This window comes from Eschrichtius robustus, chromosome 19, assembly GCF_028021215.1.
Source record: "Eschrichtius robustus isolate mEscRob2 chromosome 19, mEscRob2.pri, whole genome shotgun sequence".
In the NCBI taxonomy this organism is placed as follows: Eukaryota; Metazoa; Chordata; class Mammalia; order Artiodactyla; family Eschrichtiidae; genus Eschrichtius; species Eschrichtius robustus.
Window position 1 is genome coordinate 28443056 of NC_090842.1, and position 20295 is coordinate 28463350.

Genomic DNA, 20295 nt, shown 5'->3' on the forward strand with positions numbered 1-20295 from the left:
CCTGTCCTCTGCTTTTCTAGATTACCCATCCCCTTCTCCGCAAACCAAATTCTACCCATTTCTCATATATGGCATGCCATAACGGATTAAGCAAGGGGGTCACTGTGGAGCCGAGGGGCTGGGAACAAAGACTCACAGTCAGGTAACCCGGGTTTGAATTTAGCTCTGCCATCGGCAAGTTGGGGGATTTCAGGCAAGTCATTTCCCTCTGAGCCTAGGTTCCACATCTATAAAATGAAAATAATAATAGTAACTGCATTAGAAGGTTTGAGTTCACATCAACTGCCTTAGCGCCTATATCTGGCAAATAGTATGTGTTCCTGACTTTAAATATCATCCCTATGCCAATGACTCCCAAATTCCTCCAGCCAACTCCAGACTTGTATATCAGCTGCCTACTGAACGTGTCAAACAGATGTCGCAAACCACCAAGTCCAAAACTGAATTCCCCATTCCCGTTCACTCCCACACCTGCTCCTCCTCTGTTCTTTGCCAGCCCCTTCCGTCCGGTTACTTGGCCAGAAACCTGGGTGCCATCCTTGACACCTCTTTCTCTCACCCCCCACTTCCCATCTGTCCGGTGATCGCCTGGCTCTGACTCCAGAATCCATCCAGAGCCTATCATCTCTCCCCTGGATTCCTACACTGCCTCCTGGCCATCTCCCCACCTCCATCCTTGCTCCCTACAGTCTATTGTCAGCACAGCTGCCACAGGGAACGTGAGTGTCCTCTGATCAGAGCATCTCCATGGCTTTCCATCGCACTCAGAGGAAAAACCAAGGACCCCACGGCAGCTACAAGGCCCTGCGTGCTCTGCACCCATCCCTACCCTGCTAACTTTGGCATGTTCTTTCCCTGGATACCTGTGTGCCTCGTTCCTTCACCTCCTTCAAATTTTACTTAAATGTCACTTTTCAGTGAGGTCTACCCTATTTAAAACTGCAACCCACCCCCACCTCTTCCTCTGCTCTATTTTTTCTTTTTCTTTTTGCTGTAATACTTACCACCCTCAAACATACTATACCACTGACTTACTTATTCTGCCTGCTGTTCATTGCCTGTCTCCTACCCGTATCCCCCTACCCCCATCCCCACTGGAATGTAAGTTCCACGGGACAAAGGCCTTTCAGTGAAGCATATCCCCTGGCACATAGTGGGCCATATTCTACGTACTGGTAGAATTCAGTGAGTGGATGAATAATGGCTGATATTGTTCCGGGGGCAGAGTACAGAGGCACTTCTCATGCAGTCTCACTCTTACCGGTGATGGACTTGTCTCACTCTCTCTCGTGCCTGGGCTTTAGCACTCCATCTGGGCTCCCGCTCCAGCCCTGTAAAACAGTTCCTTTTATTCACTGCTAGAGTCCAACTCTCTCTTTCTGGGGAGCATTTGTCCCAGTTTCCAAGTTATTTCACAGGCAGGTCTTTGGTCTCTTGACAGCACTGGGACAATTCCAATTCCAGGCTGTGCTGCCGAGTGACCGGTTCAAGGCACTCAGCCCTCAGGGAGCAATGACGGATCTTTCGTTCGGATGTCAGAGGTCTGCTGCAGCCTGCTCCGAGCCTGGCAGCCTGCCTGGGGGGGGTGGGGGTGGGGGTGGGGGTGGGGGTGGGGTCCTTCCTATCCAATCTGACCCTCGTGCTCCCAAGAAAGGTTTGTTCAGCACCAGGGTCAGCGCTCAGACCCCAGCATCCTGGAAGGAGAACATGGCACCCTTTCTAAGGAGCCTGGTGGATCTGGCCTCTTTGAAAGTCTAGGGGTTTCCCCGCATTCCTGTCCAATCTGAGTCACTGCAGACAAGCCAACAGGGACAAGAGCAGCGGCGTTGGGCCATTCGACACGTGGCACAGTCCTGCGTGGATCATGGCTCCCCCAGTGAGGGCTGAGGGTGCAGAGGGGGTGTGGCCACTCCTGAGCAGGGTCCAGACCTGGGAAGTATGAGCCCCCAGAGGAGGCTAAGGCCCTGTTCCCTTCCCAGAGAGAAGCCGGCGCCTCAGCAGCCCTCCGGGCCCAGCCACGTGGGTTGTGGCTTGTCCTACCACACGCGGGGCTTTCCCCTCAACCCCACTTGCTTCAGCATCTCCCTCCTTCCTGCCTTGCCTCGTCCCATCAACTCTCCAGACTCATTGTTTTTTTTTTTTTTTTCAGATGAAACTAAAACTATCCAATCTAACTCCAAAAATAATTTGGTATTTTTATTGGGATCACATTGAATGTATAGATGTCCTTAGGGAGCTGGGTATCTGTACCATCTACTCCTTGAAGTTTTTCTTAGCCTGTCCGACCTCTCCTCCCCCAGCAAGCTCCCCCTCATCCCTGCCCTCCCTGTGGGGTACAGGCTGGGGAGCAGGATGACTGGCTCTCTCCGATGTCTGAGGTTGGGCTCATTAAGGATGTGCTCTCGGGGGAGATGGGGAGGAGCATGGGAATGAGGGCAGGGAAGGCATGGAAGCCCAGAGAAGGTGTGACGTCAGGCACAGCCCCCCAGGGAGCTTCTGTCTGGCCCCGTGGGGGCTCTAAAGTGAGAGTTAGAAGCAAAAGCAGCCAAAGGGAGTGGGGCTCCGGGCGGGACACCAGCACCATTAACCATACCCATGAACCCGCCACCAGGTAAGAGTCAATATTACTGCTCACGGTGGCCCTGTGTGCCTCTCCTGATCCATCCCTCTATGCATTAGAGAAAACTGAATTGGGCATCCATTAGTCCCATGCATTTCTTCATATTTTACTAATATGTGTATGTCCCTAAACAATATATAGCACTGTTTATGCATGTTTTTACGCTTCATATTAACACTGTCATACTGTATCTGTACTTTCACATCTTGTAGTGTTGAACTTGAGAGTCATGTGTGTTGACAGGTATCCATGTATTTCTTTCTTTTTACATTGTACGCTGTTGCATACAATAACTATACTACAATTTACAAAAAGTAGAGTGGGATCTCTGGAGTTGGACTGCCTGCTGTTGGTCAAGGTAAGTTCCCTTAATCGGTCTGTGCCTCAGCACTTCCATCTAGAAAATGGGGCTCCTATTAGTAGGACATCATCTGAAACCCGAGGAAGGGATTAAATGAGAAAATTCATTCGAAGGCACGCAGTGGCGTGTGACAGGGACAGTGAAGCCCCCGAGGAGGACGAAGCCAGTGTCCTGTTCACCGGTGTCTCTGGCAATAAATGAATGACTCCTCCTCCTTCCCCTGCTCCCCATCCCGCCCAGGGGCCCCACTGCTCCTGGCACCCTGGAAAGAGGACCCGGGCCTACATACCTGGCCTCTCAGCGCTCACGCAGACGGGACTTCAACTCCATCACGTCGATGGCAGTCATGATGATATATAAAAACGAGGAAACGGGCCGCACAGGGACAGTGAGAACCGGGGGTGGGGAGGAGAAGGGAAGACCCGGGAAAATGGCCAGGCAGGCAGAAGCGCCCACGCTGAGACTCCTGAGATCCCAGGAATGCTCGGTTCCCCCTCCACCTGCTCACCCCTCTGTGGGTTTGGGTGACAATCAGAGCCTTGACCCAGTCCAGGCTTCCCAGGGGTCCTTGCTGGGCCTGAGGAGCAATTTCTTGACCAGGATAAGACACCGGAGGGTCAGAGAGTTTCCGGGGTGACTTGAACACATCTTCGCAGAAGGCCACTTTCAGTCTCTGACATCCCTTTGAGGCAGTTAAATATTTTCACCAGGAAATGCCTTGAAATGCACCTCCCCGCCATGGATGGGCGGGCTTTGAATAAATCAGAAAGGGGTGTGGCACAGGCACCAGGTCACAGAGGGCCAATGGACACAGACAGCTGTGGGCCCTGGCCCTTCCCCTCTTTCTCTTCTTCCAGGACCTGTGGTGGGCACTGGAGCACAGAGGGAAGAAGACACACACGTGCCTGCTCTCACGGGTCTTACGGAAGCACCATGAAACAAGCTGGGTCACATGAGGGATATAATGGGCGCAGGTGAGGTGAGTACCCGTGGCAGGGAGCCTTCGTTAAGCTAAGTCAGGGAAGGCCTCTTGGAGGAAGTGACATCTAAACTGAGACCAAAGGATGAGTAGGAGTTGGCCAGGGCAACAGTGAAGGGGGAAGTTATTCCAGGAAGAGAGAACAGCCAGTGCAATGGCTCAGAGGTATGAGAGAGAAGATTGAGTTGAGGATGTAAAAAAAAAAAAAAAAAAATGTGTGCCAAAGGTGATGTGAGGGCGTGGAGTGAGAACGGGGGGACCAGCATCAGGGGAAATGAGCCTGGAGCCAGCGGGCCAGTTGAAATCCTCTAGGAAAACAAAGACACGGAACATGCACTTGTCAGTCCCTAGAACTATGCTCGATTTCTGTGCCAACAGGCCTAGGTAACCCTGGTTGGGTTTCTGGGCTTAGGAGGTACGTGAAAGACTGGTTTAATGCAGATCATCTGGCAAAAAGCTGGTGCTCAATCATTTTAATATTCTTCTCTCTATTTACTTCCTTGTCTGCTGCAGTGATCACCAGCGTATCTGAGTCTTTAGAACTCCCGAGTATCAGTGTATCTCAAAGCAACTACAAAACCCTTCTCCTTTCCAGCTCCACTCAGTGAGAATCCCAGATAAATCCATTGACAGCTGGTGGGCTAAGGATGAACTTCATCCCGTCTGCCAAGAGAGCAAGTGAAGAGAGGTGAGCTTGATAACGGAAAGCTTGTTTACCCCAGTTAAGGGAATGGTTTGAGCCTTTTAACAGCATCATGCACATTACTGACAAGTCATTCCTACTTAGACCAAGTAATATATTTCTTCTTCCTGATTGCTGCATCAATCAGGATAGGCTAGGTTATGTTGCAATGACAAATAGCCTCAAACTCTCAGTGGTTTAAAACCACAAAGCTTTGTTTCTTCCACATAGATCTGCTGGGGCTCTTTCTGTGGCTGGAGGTTCTGAGTCATCCTCACTCTGGGACCCGGGGTAATGGACCTGTCATCTTCTGGAATATTGCCAAGTTCTGGACCCAAGGAACTAAAAGTTCTGAAGGCTCTCTCACCGATAATTAAATGTTTGAATCTGGTTTGACAAACTTTACTCCCACCGCCAGTTCAGAACTGGTCATGTGGCATCTCACCAACGCCAAGGCGGCAAGAAGAGCAGCCCTCTTGAATGCCTAGGGGCAGCAAGCCAGAAAAACTCAGAGAGACTGATGTTGAAACTAACTTCCCATTCTGTCCAAGTCTAAGATTCAGGTGTCTTGCTAGTCTGCTTCTAATTAGTTGGGATTCGTGAGTTTTGACCTTGCCAAGTTCAAAAGCAATTTAGAGGGAAAAAGTTACACCAATTTGAAGAGCATCTATTAGCTTAGGGAAAAAATTATGCAAATTACAAATTATTTTTATCTGCTTGCTGACACTATAACATGTCTTCATCTTACTTTACCGAAAACCAGGAAGACTGCTTTTCTTTATACACATCCTATAATTCTATAGTCTTGTTTGGGTAACCAATAACAAAAGTGAATAGAAATAGGATGTTTTGAACCCTTTGGAAACATCTATCGCATGATCGTAGATTCTAATTTACCAAGAGCTCACTATGGGCACGTCATTTTTCTAAGGGTTCAGCAAGGATTATCTTATGACATCTTCCCCTACAAGGAGAGTTGTTATTATTCCTATTCTACAGAGGAGAAAATCAAAGCTCGGAAAGGTTAAGCAACTTGCCTAAAGTCATACAGCCGAAGATCACCATGTTACATTACACTCCTGTATGGCTAAAAAACAAGAGGCTCATTATAAATAATTCTGTTCTGTCCTCTGGGGGCAACAGATCCCTTGAAGGTAAGAGAGGGGCATCTCTTCCAAAACATTCCCTGCTTTGGAATTCTCCTAGGTTCAGAGGCATCACCACCACCAGCCAATTTGGTGAGATTAATAAGATCCTGCATGGGTCTGGCCGTTGAAGTTTGCGGTCATCTGGGGAAAGCCAGCCTAGCACTAGATCTTTACTTTAATCCCAGCAGCTGAAACATTATTTATCCAGGAAAGCACATGACTGAGAAGAAGTAAATGGGGCACAGGTGGTCTCCTGAGCTATTAGTCGCACAGGGGCAGCAGGGCGTGTACACACACACACACACACACACACACACTCACGTATATCGTGGCTCCCAGATGCCTATTATTCAGCCTGTGCTGGAATTTCCCAGCCATTTGTGTCTGTGTTTTTCTGCCTGGCCTCACCCTTTTGGGGAATGTACAGAAAACAAAGGAGAGGGAAAGGGGAATAACAACAAAGGGCAGCGGGTGAGAAGAATGCAGGTAGCTACCACCCAAAGGACCCTGCAAACCTGGGAGGGGTGGGGGTGGGCTGGCCTGGTGCGGAGGGCTCTAAAACTTTGGCTAGGAGCCAAATCCCCTAATTTGGAAGGCAGGGCAGTGGGGGAGGGGGAGAGGAGGGGAGGAGGGGGAAAGGGGCAATGGCTTGAAGGTACAGATTCCCAGCTCTCCCACCCCTGCAGTCAGAATTCAACGGGGCTGAAGTGGGGCTTGGGAGTCTGTACTTTTGACAATCTGTGGCTCACGCTTTCAGAAATAGTGATTAAGACTGAAGTCCTGGGTTTCGCTGGTGGCGCAGTGGTTGAGAATCTGCCTGCCAATGCAGGGGACACGGGTTCGAGCCCTGGTCTGGGAAGATCCCACATGCCGCGGAGCAACTAGGCCCGTGAGCCACAACTACTGAGCCTGCGCGTCTGGAGCCTGTGCTCCGCAACAAGAGAGGCTGCGATAGTGAGAGGCCTGCGCACCGCGATGAAGAGTGGCTCCCGCTTGCCACAGCTAGAGGAAGCCCTTGCACAGAAACGAAGACCCAACACAGCCAAAAATAAATATTAAATAAATAAATAAATAAAAGAGCCTTCCCTAAAATTTAAAAAAAAAAAAAAAAAGACTGAAGTCCTGGAGAAACACTTCAGGTCATATTCCAGCTCTGCTGCTTACAAGCTGTGTGACCTTGGGCAAGTCACGTAGGCTTTGAAAGCCTTACTCTCATCATTTGTAAGATGGGAGCCCTTGTACGTAAAGAACCTAGTATAGTGCCTGGCACATGGTAAACATTAAATAAACAATGGCTATTTTAATAATAATAATAATATTACTATTATATCTCAGAGCCCTGATCGCTCTATCCAAGGTTTCAGAGGCCTCCAAGTCTCTATCAAACTCTGCACTAATTATGGGGAATCGCTTCAGCTAAGGTTTAGCTCTGTAACTGAAAGAGAAAATAAAACACAAACACCCAGCATCCCTAGGGAGGTGCTCTGGACTGAGGGAGAATAAAATTTCCCCACTCTCCATCCTCTTCTGGCACATGAAGAGTTTGACCTTATCTGAGAATGTGATGAAAAGACAGGGACAAGCATTTTCATTTCAAAGCCTCCGTTGGTGTCTCATGTTGCTGAAAGGGTGGTATTCGGGGAGAGGTTGGGGGGTTGTGACTTTGCCTCCAAGCTCCTTCCTGGGGGTGGGAATGGGCAGAAGCAGGAGGGACTGGACTTGGGGTGGAACAGGAGAGCTACTGCGCACTGCTAAGGGCAGTACTAGAATTTGCAGGGTCTTCCCTGGCGGTCCAGTGGTTAAGACTCCGCGCTTCCATTGCAGATGCCACACAGGCTGCAGCCGGAAAAAAAAAAAAAAGAAGAATTTGCAGCTGGTGCAGAGGCAGCAATCTCAGATTCTTGCAGGAACCTCCAACCCAAATGTCTATGGGGCTTGGCAGGTAGTAAAATGAGGGAAGCAACGTGTAAGAAAAATTATGTGCCCATCATATTCTGTCTTTCCTTGTCCTACTTTTGATGAAGACTTGGGCTCAGAGAAAAATATCCTTAGTATAAGAAAAACAAGAGAACGGTGATGATAAATGGCAACTGACATGGCCACAGGACCACTGGACCGCCAGGGAAGTCCCGCTTTCCCAGAGAGTGTTGGCCTCTCCTTTGTTCCATCCTCCCAGAGGCTCTGGTGCTGAGCCTGCCCTAGGAAAAGCAACTTTATTTGATTCACAAGACTTTTCAATTTTATTAGTAAAATACAAAATGGCACAGACATTGGTGATAGTGTTGGAAAAGCAAAATGATCAACCGACTCCTTCTAAAGTCCTCCCCAAATCGTCTTTGTCCCTATCCTGCTTGGGGGAACTCACAAAGTCCGTGCAAGGGGGACACGCTGTCCCCAGCTGCTTTCTCACAGAGAGGAGCCCCTTCACGGGTGCCCGTCCCTTGAAGGCTCCCAGGCAAGAGGAGCCCCAAAAAGTGCATTCAGATCCGCCGTCTTCCTCTCTGAGCTGTCAGAGTGCCGCCAACCTGAGCCAGGCCCAAACATCCTGTGCCATGACCTGCAGGGGAGCGCAGGAGAGCCAGGCGGGCAGGGAAACACGGCTTCCCTCTCTCTGTGGACCGGCGCCCTGGGTGCTTCCTCTCAGCATCTGTCTACAAAGGAGCATGTCACCTGTACCTGGGGGAAGCCTAGCCCATGGGACACTCCTCTGGTGGAGGGCAAAGAACACCTTCAGAGACAATCAGAGGGAGGTGGGGAGCTGCCGCCAGGGGCCTGAGAGGTGAGGCCTGCAGGTCCGGCTCTGACTGCGGGGTGCTGGCCAGCCCAGTGAGCCTTTGGCCCCATTCAGGCCTGCACGAGTCTTCAGTGCCAAAAAGAGAACCTCTGACTTCATGCCCACAAATTTCCCTCCCCTGCCGGTCCCTCTCCACAAGACAGAGTCCCTTTCAGAAGTAAACACGGGAACCTCAGCTTTCCCTGGTGGATTCTGATCTCATGGAAATTCCTGGCCCTGCCTGCGGGGGTGGGTGGGGTGGTGAAGGTGAGGGGAGAAGATCTCAGAGTGCAGAGGACAGTGTCTTCAGGCCGTGAGAGGTGGAAGAGGAACCCAGGCCGCAGGAAAGAAAGAGAAAATGCCTGACTCGGGTCCCTAACGAAGGAGCGAAGGAGCGTGGCTACTGCCTGCAGCTGCTCCCCGGCCCCTTCCTCGGAGCCCGCAGGCCTCCCCTCCTCCTTCAGCCTGGCACTCGTCACTGTCACTTCGTCTCAGAGCCAGCGGGGGCGGAGGGGGAGCCTTCAAAGTTGGTCTCTGCGTCTCCAGCGCCCACAGTGCTGACAACGGGGCAGGACCTCCAGGTCACAGCGTCCATGGAAGTGCCGGTCTCATGATTGGCAGAGACCATCTCTTCTGATGAAGGTTGAGAGGCTGCACCCAGGGTCTGCAGAAAGGGGTCTCTGGATCAACTAGTGATGCCTGCCAGGGGTACAGGCTATTGCCGCATATTTGCCGTCCCTCTCCCCTTTCACAGATGGGAAACCAGAGGTATGAATGCCTTGATGGATTGGTGGTGGGCCTGGGACTAGACCCGCCAACCTTCACGCTCATAGTCAATGTTCCTTCACAGCACAGACGGGGCACGGCAGCGGGTGGGAATCAAAGCCACCGGATAACTTCATCTCCCATTCTCATGATGCCTACCTGAGGGCAGATCCTTCACTGGGATCAGTCCCAGGAAACACCACACTAGCCTCATGCAAGAAAAGACAGGTCCCCGGCTGGGGCATGGGGTCTATACAGGGGGCAGGGGAGCTAGCACCGCAGGTGGCCGGGGTGACTGGCAACCACAGCGGGACCGAGAGACACGATGAGGTCTGAGGGAGTGGGGAGAAGGGGCCTGGTCTGAGGCTCGTTTGTAAGAAGGGATGACTGTGGTACCCGCAGGGGTATGGGTCAGAGGGGCTGGGCGTTCAGTAAATAATTGTTCACTGGGGCTGGCACGGTATCTAAGGGACCCTCTAACCAGCCAACAGCAGAGGGGAGTTTTCTGACTTGGGACATTGGAGTGAGTTGTGGAGGCCACCCCCTCTGTCCGCAGTAGGTCAAGGATGGTCAAGGGCGGCCTCCAGGAGCTGGGGGCAGTTCCACCCAGAGGGTCCCACCTCCTTGCCGCAGTCATCCCAGCTTGGGCCAGACCCTTGGGTGAGGGTGAGTGTGAGGATGGGGGACCCCAGGCAGCTGAGCTGAACAACTGGATGCAGGCAGGTGGGCAGCTCACACTGGCACCAGGACGTACGAGTTACTGCCACAGCTCCGGGGAACGTAGCGAAGCCCCTCCACCATGTCTCCTGCCATCTTGCGGGGGCAACCCTGAAGGCTCTGGTAGGCAAACATGGCCACCCCCAGGCAGAAGAGGAGACCGAGGAAGGCCAACAGCCCCACTGCCTGCCTTCGGGTGGCTGCCTGGGAGTCGGGGATGGGAGTGATGAGCACACCCAGCCTCTGGGGGTCCACGGTGGCGTGAATGGGCTCCTGGACCTTGGGGGTCCAGCTGCCAGAGGCCAGTGGATCCGTGCTGGGGGCCGCTTCAGAGGATACAGGGACCACGAAGACATCAGACACGCTGCCGGGCCCCATGAAAGCGTCCGTGTGAGCTGAAGTGGGACCCATTTCTTTGGACCCTAGAGAGTTCTCTGGCGTGGGGTGCTGTCCCTTGATCCACCCAGGTTGGCCTTCGGGCCCGGTGTTGTCCTCTGGGACTGTGTGTGAAATAGTGGGGGCCTGGGTGGAGGGGTCCTGGGTGGAGGGGGCCTGGGTGGGGAGGGTCTGGGTGGAGGGGGTCTGGGTGGAGGGGGTCTGGGTGGAGGGGGCCTGGGTGGAGGGGGTCTGGGTGGAGGGGGCCTGGGTGGAGGGGGCCTCAGAGGCTTTCCCCTCAGCCTCGAGGTCTGCCCCAGGTTGGTAGGCGGTAGAACTCTTCCAAGACGTGGTGGTGGTGACGGCAGCCTTGTTGAAAAGCTCAGTTCTCTCGGGCCCTCCATCCAGAGTCTTTGAAGTGGAGGGGGACCTGGTCCCCCTGGAATCAGCCACTTCTGGTGGCAGCTCTGGGGGAGTCCCGAAGGCCCTCTGTGCCTCCTGGCTACTGCTGTCGCTTGTGAATTTGGTCTCTGAGGCCTCAGACCAGTCCATGCCCCTGGTGGCTGGGCTGGTCCTGGGCTCACCCACGCCGATTTGCTTCTCGAATGTGCCGCCATTTGGAGCCAGAGCAGCAGCCTTGCGGTCTAGATGCTCCATGGCTTTCTGGACCCATTTCTCCTGTGGGTCAGCACAGAATAATTTTTCCTTCATGGTCTTCAGGCTGCAAGAAAGGAAGACAAGGGACCCAGTGATGCCCAGATGCCATGCAGAGTAGGGGTATCATGCACATGCGCTGCAGGTGAGCAGACCCGGCTAGAAATCCTGCCCCCACCACTTACTAGCTGTGAGCTATGAGTTCTTAGCTGGGGCAGCTCAGCTTACGGAACTTCCGCGTTCTCACCTGAGAACGGGAAAGAGAGCCCTACCTTCCGCGGGGTGGCCAACCATCCCAGAAAAACTGGGACTGCGGGCGTTCTCAAGATGCGGGTCTTTTTGTGAAAATTCCAGCAAACTGGGACAAGTTGGTCACCCTACTTCTGTGTTATTGTAGAAGACGAAAATGATGTAAAGCCCCTCGTTGAGAGTAGGAGATCAGTAAAATAATAACAATGTTAATAATAATGTCATTGACATGAAGGTGGGGGCTGTGGGCTACAAGTTTTCTGATTGGGAGAAGATGTCACCAGTGTTCTCTGCCACCAGGTGTAAGACTGGCAAGCTTGGTGGTAGGGCCTCCTCTCTCTGGAAAGGACTCGACGTCATAACGTCCTCTTCCTCCTCTCCCTCAGTTGCAGGCTGCCCTCTGGACCTCTACCCTCCTCTCCTAGTGTGTATCCTCAGACTGAAAGGGCCCCTAGGGAGCTCCAACCCTATATATGGTGGCCCTGCTGGGACCCTGAGTGCCATCCAAATCTTGAGCTTCCTTTGAAGCTGCTTGTGGCTGGTTTACTACCGAGACCACAGCTCAGAGCTGGTGGGGACCGTTGCTCCACGCCATGACCTGTGCTAGGCATTTTGCCTCGTTAAACTTCACACCCATCCTGTAAGATGGCTACCACGTGCACCCCCATTTTACAGATGAGAAAACCAAGGCTCAGAGAGGTAATGTAAATGTGCCTGGCTCCAGTATGCTAGGAAGCCAGAGAGGTCCAGAAAGCAAGCGTGACCCTGTAGGCCCCACAGGTGCAGTGCTGCCCTAGTGCCATCATCCCCTCTCTGGAGCGTCCCACTTCCCCTTCGCCTACAAAATAGAAGCAAATACGTGGGGGGGTCTGGGGGAAGCGAGTCTTGACAGGTGAGCAGAGAGGTCAGGCAGTAGCACACTTGCTCCTCTTAGTAACAATCAGTGGGAGGAAGTACAACTTCCTTTAGCTGAGCCCCTACTTCGAAGGCCCACTGGCCATTTCCTGTTGCCAGGACTCAGTGTCTGGTTGAGTCTGGCCGAGGCCACTTTAAGACCCAAAGGTCAGTCCTGGGGAAAGGCCTCAGGGCTGGGTGATTGGCAGTTCTCAAGAAGGACCCCAGAGGAGCAAGCAGCCAAGATGGCCAGGGATCCCAACAGCCAGAGGGGAAGCTGGCTTGGCTTGACCCCTCCCCAAAGTCTCAGAGGGATTCTATTTCCCCATCTGTCCAATGGTGATAATAACCTTGGCCTCTCCTATTGCCAGCAGCTTCCGGGCACCCTGCCAAGCACTTTAGTTTCATTATCTCCTTTCAGCTTCCCCAAACTACCCATTTTACAGATAAGGAGACTAAAGTGCAGAGGGTAGGCAACATGACCAGGGCCACCCAGTCTGTAAGTGGTGAAGCCAGGATTTGCACCAGATCTGTTGGCGTCTGGAGCCTGCACATTCAGAGCACCGTGTTTTCATCCCCCATGAAATCCAGCAGGTTCGAGGGCTGCATAAACACCCTTCGGCCCAGAAGGAATCATCACCCTCGGCGGCATCTCCAGGCCACGGCCGTTCAGGAAGCCACAGCTCACCTTTGCCCTGTGGCACAGATATTAAGATTGGCGAGGAGGCCAGCAGGTCAGGAGCAAGAGGAGCGTTTGCAGAGGCCCTGGGCCAGGAGCCCAGCTTTGGGTGACAGGATGTGGACGTGGATTAGCGGAGGCCAGGGAACCATCCCTGGGGCCCGAAAGGAATTCAGAGGCCAAGAAGGCAGTACCTACATGATGGCACGTTTGCCGCATGATTCTTGATTTCGTTGGTAGTGAACTAGACGAGCCACGGGGATCTCCGAGGTCATTTTGCTGCACGTGATGTTACACTTCTTCACACCAAGGTGCTGTCCTGAGCCCACAGAGGCCCCCAGTCAGCAGGACTGTCCATGGGCATCTGGCTTCCCAGCCCCATGCCAGCTTGTCCCCGCCACGCACCCCCCAAACCAGAACCGATGCCCCACACCCTTGACCTCAGCCCCCTGTCCCGGGCCAAACCTCTCTATGCCTCAGTTTCCCCACATGTAAAATAGAGACAGCAATAGAACCTACCTCAGAGGGTTGCTGTAAGGTGATGAAAATGAATTCTTACTTATAAAGCTCTTATTGCCTGGCACCTTGTGTTTAATTTTAAAAATTAAGTCGCTATAGTTGGTTCACCCAGGGGAGAGGAGTGTGAGACTGTCAAGGATCTGCCTGAGGTCACACAGCCAGCAAGTGATGGAACAGGGTCTCCTGCCAGGCCTGGCTCCCGCCCCTTCTGGACCCAGGACGCTGCCCTTGCCCCCACCATGCTTTTACTCCAGTAAGTCACCTGCTCAACTATCGCCCCCTCCCATCCCTATCCCATCCATCCCTCTCCGTCTGATCCATATTCATGGATTTCCACAACCTCTGGGACACACCCAGACCTCCATCCATCCACACCCCACGTGTATACCCTATGACACACACGTACACTCATAGCAACAAACACAATGACACATATATATATGCCCCCCCCCAAAAAAACACATAAAGGCATACATGCAACCAGGCACACATAGCGGATAATATAATTTTTTAAATACATAAGTACAACCACCTTCTAAGGAGTGTGCTGAGTAGGTGATCCTTTGTTCTGCCGTTAAGAGCCAGGATGATTTTGGAAGCAGTTTCTTGAGAGGAACGCAATGGGCCATTTGGATTCCCGGGGCAAGCTGGCGGAGCAGGAGTAAGGAGGAGGAATGGAGATGCGTTGTACATGGAGTGGGGACAGAGTGAGATGGGCGGGGGCCTGCAGATGGCTGCGTCCCACGTGGAGCCAGACAGAAACCCCAGGACAGAATGACGGTGACTCAACAGATAGTTGAGAACCCATACATTTTATATAAACATTCGAGTGGTTTGCATTGCATTTCCGCCTTCCCCTAAAATCTCCAGCAAAATTTACTCTGTTTGCTGTAAGCTGTAGAGGGGTATGCAAAAAATGAGGAAGAACCTGAGTGTAAGATCTGGGTCGAGGTCATATGCAGCCGAAGCATGACCTCAGAGGGTTTTGCAAAAATCTAGAGGCCAGGACTTCCAGGGCAGTGGAGCTGAGGGAACAAACGTATTTAGCTCTGCAGAGCTAGGGAGGCCCCAGGTGACCCCCCTGGGTTCCACCAAAACACCCATAGCTCACACACAAATACTTATGTGTGTGAACATGCAAACCAAACACGCTCCGCCTTCCCAAATACAGGCGTGCACACACACCTTCTAGAATCTGCCACCCCTTCTCTCATCATTTCCCCTGCCTCGGCCCACCCTGCTTTGTGGGAAAGGGGGTGCAGGGCTTGCAGGATGGGGCTGGGCCATTAGGGGGCAGCACTAGTAGCTCCCGAGGTGGTTGGGGGTGGGGGTGGGGGGGTGGGCTCCCTGCAGCTGGTCCCTGAGTCACCGGTAGCCCTTTCTCTCTGAGGAACCAGGATGTGAAAGAAGCTTTATCACCCTCCTTCCCCCACAACGGGACCTCAGAATGACTCAGCTGCAGCCTCCCCAGGTCCTGTTGAGTAGAGCCAGGAGCCGGCCCCTGGACTGGTGTGGCAGGTGACTTCCAGAGGAATCCCCAGAAGAATGGTACCCCCGGATGACCTGGAGCCGGGAGAGGCTGTCCAGCGGGCAAGAGGGATAAGCTCGGGCAGGTCAATTTGCTCTTCTGACTTGCTTCCACTGCCCACCTCCAGGGCTTAAAGAGCCACAGAGGCGGCCTGTCCTAAAGTCTCCACCCTCTGCCGTGGTGCCTGAATGGCCCTGACCAGGCTCTGTTCTTGGTTCTGCTTGAGAAGGTTGTATAACTAACTGGGGTGTCTTTTCTTCCCAGAACTGAAGTTTTCTTTTCTGTAACTGGAGATAATGCCTCCACCAGCCAGTCATCTATTACCTGTCTGTCATATGAGTGTCAGGAGGACAGGGACCTTGTATGTCTTGGTGTCACAGTGTTTCCCAGCATCCAGCATAAGGTGGATATAAATATTCATTGAAGGAAATAATGTCTCAATCTACTTATCCCTTCACATACCTCCCCATCCATCTATCCATCCATCCATTTATCTGCCACCCCCTCGTCAATCCCCTACGTGTTCCCTGCCACCCACCTGTCTACCTCCCATCCATCCCTACTCACCCTGGTCCATCAACCTATCCATGTCCCACTCACCCACCTATCACGCGTCCATCCCCTACGCATCCTACACCCCCTTCATCTACCCACCCCTCCATCTCTCACCAGCCCGCTCACACATCCTTCATTATCCATCCATTCATCCATCCATTTCCTGATTCAGGCAACACTTGTCTGAATTACTTTTGAGTATCTACAAAGACCCAGACCCTCTTGTCCTTAACCCTGAGCTCCTTCTCCCGAAGGTGCTGGTGCTGAGCTTGGAGAGAGCACCTCAATCCCAATAAATGCTATCAGATCGCCATGTTTACTCAGTCAACCAACAAATGCCGACCTGGCTCTTGCAGGCCCTGTGAGGAGTAGAGGGATGAACAAGGCCCATCTCTGCCCTCAGAAGTCTCCCAGCCTGATAGACAGCTAAGACATAACCACAAAGTACCAGAGCTTTTCTTAGTAGGACACCTACTCTGTTTTGGACCTTATGCTCAGCACACACACATCTGCTCTCATTAATTCCTGCAAAAGGATGATTTTTATCCCCATTCTAAAGATGCAGAAACTGAGAATCAGAGAGGTTTAATGACTGGCCCAAAGCCACACAACTGCTTAGTGGCAGATCTGGTTTTCCTCCCAGCCCCTAGACATCCACTGTTCTAGGCTGCCTTAAACACCAGGTAAAAACACCATGTTCCAGAACAGACCCCAAATTGTGCCAGGGTTTACAGGAGGGAGAGACCACTTCCAACTGCAAGTGATCAGGAGACGTTTCTTAGAGGAGGTGTACATTAGGCTGGACCTCAAGGACTGTTTGGAGGATTACAGGCAGGAAAAGATGGGAATGTTCCGGGTCTCTGGGTATTTGGGTGGTAGAGAAGGCTTGAGCCATTGCTCAGCTGTGTGTCCTGGATGAGTGACTGAGGTTCTCTGAGCCTCCATTCCCTTACCTGTAAAATGGACATGATAATACCTGCTGTGCAGGATGGTTATGAGAATGAAGCTTTAAAAATATCTGGGCCCTTAGAGCAGAATTTTCCCAACAGCAGACGCCACTCACATCTCGGACCACATAATTCTTTGCTATGGAGGCTGTTCTGTGTCCCGTAGGACACTGGGCATCATCCCTGGCCTCTCCGTACTAGGTGCCTGAGCACCCCCCAACCAAAATGCAACAACCAAAACTGTGTCCAGAAATTGCCAAATGTCCCCTTGGGGGCCAAATCCCACACTGAGGAGCGCTGCCCTGGAGACACCCATGTGTCCCCGCCCGGCTCCCTCAACGCCCCCTTCTTCCCTGACCCCCTACTTAAAATCTCAACACCTTCCCCACCACCCCCGACTCCCTGCTTTTTTAAATCACAGCGCTTTTTTCCTTCTCACAGACCAAATCTGTTTATTTTGAGGATTGTCTGTCTTCTCCAGTTGATGTTCAGCACGCTGAGGGCTGGGATCTCTGGCAGTTTTATTCACTGATGTGGCCCCAGCACCTAGAATTGTGCCTGACACATAGTAGTTGCTCAGCCAGTGAATGAATCAACAAAATGCACAAGGAAGCACTTTGTGACATACAAAATCCTAACCAACGGAGACATAGAGGAATTTTAATTTAAGTTCGACTTGGGCCTGGACCTGACCCTCTGGATTTATCCTCCCCTGCCTTCCCCCCACCCACAGCCTAACCAGGGGGGCAGACGACAGCAGCTTAATTCAGGGTTTTTTTTGCTCTCTTTCTTGTTGGAGCTTGAGTGGGAGTGAATGCGTCAGTGCTTGGGGAGAAAAATTCACTGCTCTGACTTGTATCTGCAGGTTCGTTATATAAAGCAGAGGAGCCTCTTGCCTGACACAGCCCTGAAAACCCACATTTGGGAACTGACGCAGCCACCCTGCACCTGCCAGGGCAGTAGCCACGAAGTCCCCAGCCCCCTTCCAGGCCTCTCTGGCTTGTGGACCACTCGCTAGTCCTGCAGGGGTTCCCAGGGGCTCTCTCAGAGCCACAAATGTCAGCATGGCTAAGGACTTCCAAGATGAGCCCGGCCCAATGCCCAGTCTTAAAGGAGGAGAAACTGAGGCTCGGAAAGGTTGAAATAATGTGAGTATCTCCCAGCAAAACCAGTGACCAAGATTGGGGCGGGAACCTGATGATTCTGAAGCCTCGGGCTGCTGGATAGAGCATCCAGAGTCCCCCCAGGATCCCCTCTCCATCCTAACATAGAAGACCTCCACCCCCAGCTTAGTATAAGTAATCCCTCCTCCTCCCACTTTCAAAGCGTCCTCATAGGCATTAGAGCCTCACCACATGGAGGCAATAGCTATCTTTAAAGGTGCAGCAGCTGGGACCAAAGAAGGCAAGACCCCACTCAGGGTCAGGGCTATGGCAAAGCAGCCTCCATCGGAGCCCACGTCTTCCGGTACTCACTATCCCCAACAGCTCGGAGTTCAGTGTTCTAGCCCAGGAAGCAGGAAGGCCAGCGGCACAAGGCCCACACCACCCCACCCACCTGCTCTCTGCCCCACTGGTGGGCTTTCCCCAAACAGAGGGACTCGGGGGACAGTTTGCTCCACGGAGGCGCTCTGGAAGCTGGAGACTGGTTTTCATTTTCCCAGCCTGGCTGTGTGCCCTAAGGCAGCCTCCCACCCTCTCTGAGCCCCAACCTGCCGGATGGTCCGGGTATTCCCTGAGGATGGGGCTGACTCAAACGGTTCTTGAACGCAGTGTGATCCACAGAGGTGGTGAGCATGCATCCACACTCTCTCCTGCACCCACTCTTACCCTCTCCTGCCCTACTTGCTGGCTGTGCATCCTCAGGCCAGTTTCTAAACCTCTTTGGGCCTCCATCTTACTCATGTCGGGTGGGATGGATACATCATGCCCTATCAGGTCCCAGGCTCCAGAAAGCAAGTGACTGGAGGTGCAAACATTTCTAAGCTATGCTTGTAGGAGAAAGGCAGTATCATGGGGGAGACACAGGCAGAGGGACTGGGGGCTACAGGCCAGAGCAACAGTGATGAGTCCAATTCATGAGCTGCAGTGACCTTGACCTCCACTGGTCCTGGGCCCCCTACTCCTGGGAAGGACTTGAAATCAGGGCAGGAGAAAGTGCCAGTGTGGCTTAGCCCGGGGCCAAGCTGAGACTCAGGAGTCAGGGCTGAGGGTTACATATTAACCCCGGGCACGGAGACCAGCCCACAGTCTGCCAGGGCTCCCACCCCAGGGCCCACCAAGAGCATCCTCTGGCTTCCCACAGCCCCACCTCCTGGCACCCCTCCACACCCGGCATCTTGTGCTGCCCGCACCACCTCTCTGTGCTGCCACGCGGTCGCCACCTTGCTCACTGGGCCGGGCAGGGACAGTCTCTGGAGACGGTAAATCTTTCCAGCCGGAGGGGCAGTCCTGAGTCCGGGACCACCACCAGGGAGATGCCCAGCCCCCTCCGGCATATCAGTCAGGAAGGGGCTGCCACGGATCTCAGCCTTACGCGGGCAGGGTCCGGGGGCCCTCATGGAGCCCTGAGGGGCAGAAGTGGGGCTGGGGGCTCCCCAACCCCGCTCATGCCTGAGTCCACCCCACTCACCAGCCAGCAGCACGATCAGATGGCAGAGGGCAGTCAAGCGGAGCAGCCGCGAGAGAGGCAGAAGAGCCATGGTCGAGGGGGTCCGGGGGGTGCCGGGGCGGGCGTGGAGGCCCTCGTCGGGGCTCGGTGCAGTCCTCTCACTGCCTGAGCTCTGCCGCGGTTTATAATGGGGCTCCACTGCCTCTGCCTCTGCCTCTGCCTCGCTCGCCCCCACAGGCAGCAGGCAGGCGGTGGGAGGGGAGAGGAAGGGAGCGTGTGCAGCGACTGAATTCCTTAGGATGTTGCCAAGGAGCTGAGGCGCTCCCAGGCTCCGGGTGAGGGCTCCTGGGGGGGTAATGGGCTGGCTTCTCATACGGAAACCCGCCTGGGAGGCTGGACAAAGCCTGCTAGGGTTCAAAGGGCCTCCTCTCCTCCCATCTGCTGGGGCCACCTTCCTACTGGGAGCTGGCACACGCCCTAGGGTCCAACCTGGGGCCCTAGCTCCTAAGTGGGCAGTAAACCAAAGGACAGAAGACTAGAGAATGCTGGCTGCGGGCAAGCCAGGAGGACACAGGGCCCATCAGTCTGGGTCTGACGAAGTCTCCTTTGGTCTGGGAGGTAGCTCTCCCACGCCAGGAAGGACCTCCAGCCCTTACCTCTTAAAGCCCCAACACCTGGGGGACCTTGTTCATCGAAGTATCCTCTGAGCCCAGCATGCAGCCTGGCAAAGAGTAGGGGCTCCGTACAGCAAATGCCTGCTGAAAGAATGATCCAGCCCAACTTCATAGGGACAAATGGGCAAACTGAAGCCCAGAGAGGGGGCAGAATCATGCCAGGTCATAGAGGTCATCAGAGCAGAGAACCCACCTCCCGCTGCCACAGAGAAGAGTAGGTGTGAACAGGGCATGGGCAGTTCAGGCAGGACACAGACAAGAGCCCCGGCCTCCCTGCTTCCAGCCCCCCGACCTGTCCTTTCCTCATTTGCACCCGCTTCCATCGCTGGCTCTGGCCCTCTGTGAGCCCACGGGAAAAACACGGCTGCCAGCCTCACCCCTGGTAACTCAGGGCCTCTCGGTTGGTCCTTAACTCGGCAGCATGCTTGAAAAAGTCCGGCCCCTCATGGGACCTCAGTTCTCCATCTGTACAAGGAGGAAGTTGGGCTTATCCACTGAGGAGGGAGCTGCGCAGCTCTGACTTTCTAGGTTCTCTCTTTGTTAGAGGTGGTGACAACAGGACCAGG

General features: G+C 53.4%; 1 protein-coding gene across 1 annotated transcript; it reads right to left on the reverse strand.

The window, feature by feature from the left end:
- Window positions 1-8058: 8058 nt before the first annotated feature.
- On the reverse strand, window positions 8059-19284 carry CX3CL1 (C-X3-C motif chemokine ligand 1). The gene is made up of 3 exons (XM_068527689.1): window positions 19077-19284; window positions 13095-13215; window positions 8059-11141 (listed from the first exon to the last, which is right to left on the reverse strand). Exons 1-3 carry the CDS (start codon window positions 19144-19146, stop codon window positions 10061-10063), a joined length of 1272 nt encoding a protein of 423 aa, XP_068383790.1. The 5' UTR covers window positions 19147-19284; the 3' UTR covers window positions 8059-10060.
- Window positions 19285-20295: the final 1011 nt, after the last annotated feature.